This window comes from Octopus bimaculoides, chromosome 6, assembly GCF_001194135.2.
Source record: "Octopus bimaculoides isolate UCB-OBI-ISO-001 chromosome 6, ASM119413v2, whole genome shotgun sequence".
Lineage (NCBI taxonomy): Eukaryota > Metazoa > Mollusca > Cephalopoda > Octopoda > Octopodidae > Octopus > Octopus bimaculoides.
This window is the reverse complement of record NC_068986.1, coordinates 108,065,958-108,069,376: the sequence shown is the minus strand read 5'-3', so window position 1 is coordinate 108,069,376 and position 3,419 is coordinate 108,065,958. Positions and strand designations below refer to the sequence as shown.

The 3,419-nt window shown below is 42.1% G+C and overlaps 1 protein-coding gene across 1 annotated transcript in view; it reads left to right on the top strand.

Moving 5' to 3' along the window:
- The window catches only part of LOC106867988 (gametogenetin-binding protein 2-like), an 89,645-nt gene that overhangs the window by 47,395 nt on the left and 38,831 nt on the right, over positions 1-3,419 (top strand). Inside the window, exons 2-3 of the mRNA XM_014913073.2 lie at positions 972-1,165; positions 3,040-3,183. Coding sequence (XP_014768559.1) covers positions 972-1,165; positions 3,040-3,183 — 338 coding nt within the window. The remainder of the gene's footprint in view (positions 1-971; positions 1,166-3,039; positions 3,184-3,419) is intronic.

Genomic DNA, 3,419 nt, shown 5'->3' with positions numbered 1-3,419 from the left:
TAAACACTTCTCTTACTCCCTGAAAATTAGCCTAAAGCATCAGCGATTTGTCTTAATGTTGTATAAATTCAAACTCGATGGAAGGGCATCCAGCTGTAGAAACTCTGCCAAATCAGATTGGAGCCTGGTGTAGTCATCTGGCTCACCAGTCCTCAGTCAAATCGTCCAACCCATGCTAGCATGGAAAGCAGACGTTAAATGATGATGATGATGATGTGTGTAGATAGAAAATTTTTTAATTTTTTATTTGTTTCAGTCATTTGACTGCGGCCATGCTGGAGCTCCACCTTTAGTCAAACAAATCGACCCCAGAACTTATTCTTTGTAAGCTTAGTACTTATTCTATTGGTGTCTTTTGTCGAACCGCTAAGTTACAGGAACATAAACACACCAACAATTGATTGTCAAGCAATGCTGCGGGAACAGACACACACACACACATGATACACTTCTTTCAGTTTCCGTCTACCAAATCCACTCGCAATGCTTTGGTTGGCCCAGGGCTATAGTAGAAGAGACTTGCCCAAGGTGCTACACAGTGGGACGGAACTCAGCGCCATGTGGTGGTGAGCAAGGTACTTACCACACAGCCACTCCTGTGCCTGCAAATTTTATTAATGTACACACACATTGAATATTATTTATGGCAAATGGAGAGACTAATCAGTGAAGTATTAGAAAGTTGTTGTTTATTCTTTTAAGTTCCTTTATATTTGGAGTCTAAATGTTGTTCGTACTTGCTTAGTCCTTCGTCCTCTTTAGGTTTATTTTTCAGGTATGTATTATGGACTAGAGAGCGTGTCTTTTTTTTTTTTATAAATTGTGATTCAAGAGATAGTTGATTGCTATTTTTAGCATTTGTGAGGTCACATACCTTCTCCTAACTGTGTCATATTGTTTGTAGTTTTTTTTTTTCTTTTGTTTTGGTCATTTGAAATTGTTTTAAAATATTGTTTTGTTGGTTGTTTCAGATGGTGATACAATTCAGTGATAAATGTGCAGATTGTGAACATGTTTGTGGTGTGAAGCAGCGTGAATTGGAACCGTTTATCCAAAAGTTCAACATTTTGACTAATGAAGAAAAGCGGGTTGCAATGATGGTAACGAGTAAAGGAATCCTCCATCTCTTATCACAAACAGTTCCTTGTGTCGGATGTCGACGAAGGTAAGTGTCGGGTTTTGCCTTAGAAAAGACAAGTATATAATTCCAATGATAAATATTTGTAATGCCAACATCTTCCAGTCTTTACAAAAGAAAGAAACCTTATACAACAAATTGTATCAGTCTTTAGATTATCATCATTGTTTAATGTCCGCTTTCCCTGCTGGCATGGGTTGGACGGTTGGACTGAGGACTGGCAAGCCAGGAGGCTGCACCAGGCTACAATCTGATCTGGCAAGGTTTCTACAGCTAGATGCCCTTCCTAATGCCAACTACTCCGAGAGTGTTGTGGGTGCTTTTTACGTGCCACCAGCACGGGAGCCAGTCTGGTGGCACTGGCATTGACCATGCCTGTATGGTGCTTTTTACGTGCCGCCAGCATGGGAGCCAGTCTGGTGGCACTAGCATCAACCCCACTCGTATGGTGCTTTTTATGTGCTACTGGCATGGGAACTAGTCCAGTGGGACTGGCATCAGCCAAGACAGTGATTTCACTTGACTCAACAGGTCTTCTCAGGCAAAGCATATTGCTCAATGATTGAAGGGTACTATTAAATGGGCCTGTTATGCAACACTGGCATAGGCCATAGCTATGGTCTCACTTGGCTTGCCGGGTCTTCTCAAGCACAGCATATCTCCAAAGGTCTTGGTCACTTGGTTCCTTCCACTGTTAGGGTGTGACACTGTTTCATGCAGCTGTCCTCATCCATATGTAACACATGACCATGCCAGCGCAGTCGTCTCGCACACCACATTTGATGCCTCTTATGTCCAGCTTTTCTCTCAGGGCACTTACACTCTGTCATGTATGCACACTGACATTACACATCCAGTGGAGCATACTAGCTTCATTTCTTGCAAGCTTGAGCATGTCCTCAGCAGTCACAGCCCATGTTTCACTGCCTGTAGCATGGTTGTCCGCACATATGCATCTTACAGTCTACCTTTCACTCTGAACAAGAGGCCTTTTGTTACCAGCAGGGTTAGGAGCTCTCTGAACTTTGCCCAGGCTATTCTTATTCTAGCAGGTATGCTTTCAGAGCATCCACCCAAGCTACTGACTTGATCACCTAGGTAACAGGCTATCAGCTAATTCTATTTTTCAAATAGATTGTCTGAAAATTAAAGATGCAGTGGTCATGTCTGGAATGCTTTTGATCATAGTCCTGCCAAATCAGAGTTGAAGTAAGGTTTAACAACAACAACAACAACAGCAGCAGCAGTAGCACGTTCTATTGGTGTCCAGTTTTGGCACAAGGCCAGCAATTTCGGGAGTGGGGAGGGGATGAGTCAATTACATTGACTCCCAGTGTTCAACTGGTTCTTATTTTATTGACCCCAAAAGGATGAAAGCAAGTTTGATGTCAGCGGAATTTGAACTCAGACTGTAAAGAGGGATGAAAGGCTGCTAAGCATTTTGCTTGGCCTGCTAACGATTCTACCTGCTTGCAACTGTTTTTCTGTCATTTAACCATGGCCATGCTGGAGAGACCACCTTGAGTCAAACAAATCGAGCCCAAGACTTAATCTTTGTAAGCCTAGTATTTATTCTATTGGTCTCTCTTTTGCTGAACTACTAAGTTTCTGGGATGTAAACACACCAACACATGTTGTGGGGGGTCAAACGCACACACATACACGATGGGCTTCTTTCAGTTTCCACCATTTTAAAGGGATGGACTCATTATTGGGTAGTGTAGTCCTAGAGTACCTTTGCCTAAAAAAAAAAATAATAATTGCTTCGGCTTGAATAGTTTTCATTAAAGGTCTGCTTGATTAGGACTTACTGGGGCTAATTAGCAGCAAATGAGCTCAATAAAATTTCTGTTAATATTCAAACTACTGATGATGGAACTTTCTTTTACTTTTTCTTTCAGTGTTGAACGGTTATTTAATCAGCTTGTCCAATTCCAGCACCCAGCTCTAGAGCCACTTATTATCACAGACGATGGTGTATTGTCTGTTAAATCTGAGTACCTCTGTGATCCTAAAGCCTTGTATATTTTATTTTACATTCATGGGTAAGTGTTTTCTTCTTTATTTATTTCTGATTTCAAATAATCAATATCTATGGGGTAGCCTCACGGAGGCAAAGTGGCTGAGTTCCTTTCGATTGTTGGGCCTCACGGAGGCAAAGTGGCGGAGTTCTTTTCGATTGTTGGGCTACACAGAGGCAAAGTGGCGGAGTTCTTTTCGATGGGCCTCACGGAGGCAAAGTGGCTGAGTTCCTTTCGACTGTTGGGCCTCATGGAGGCAA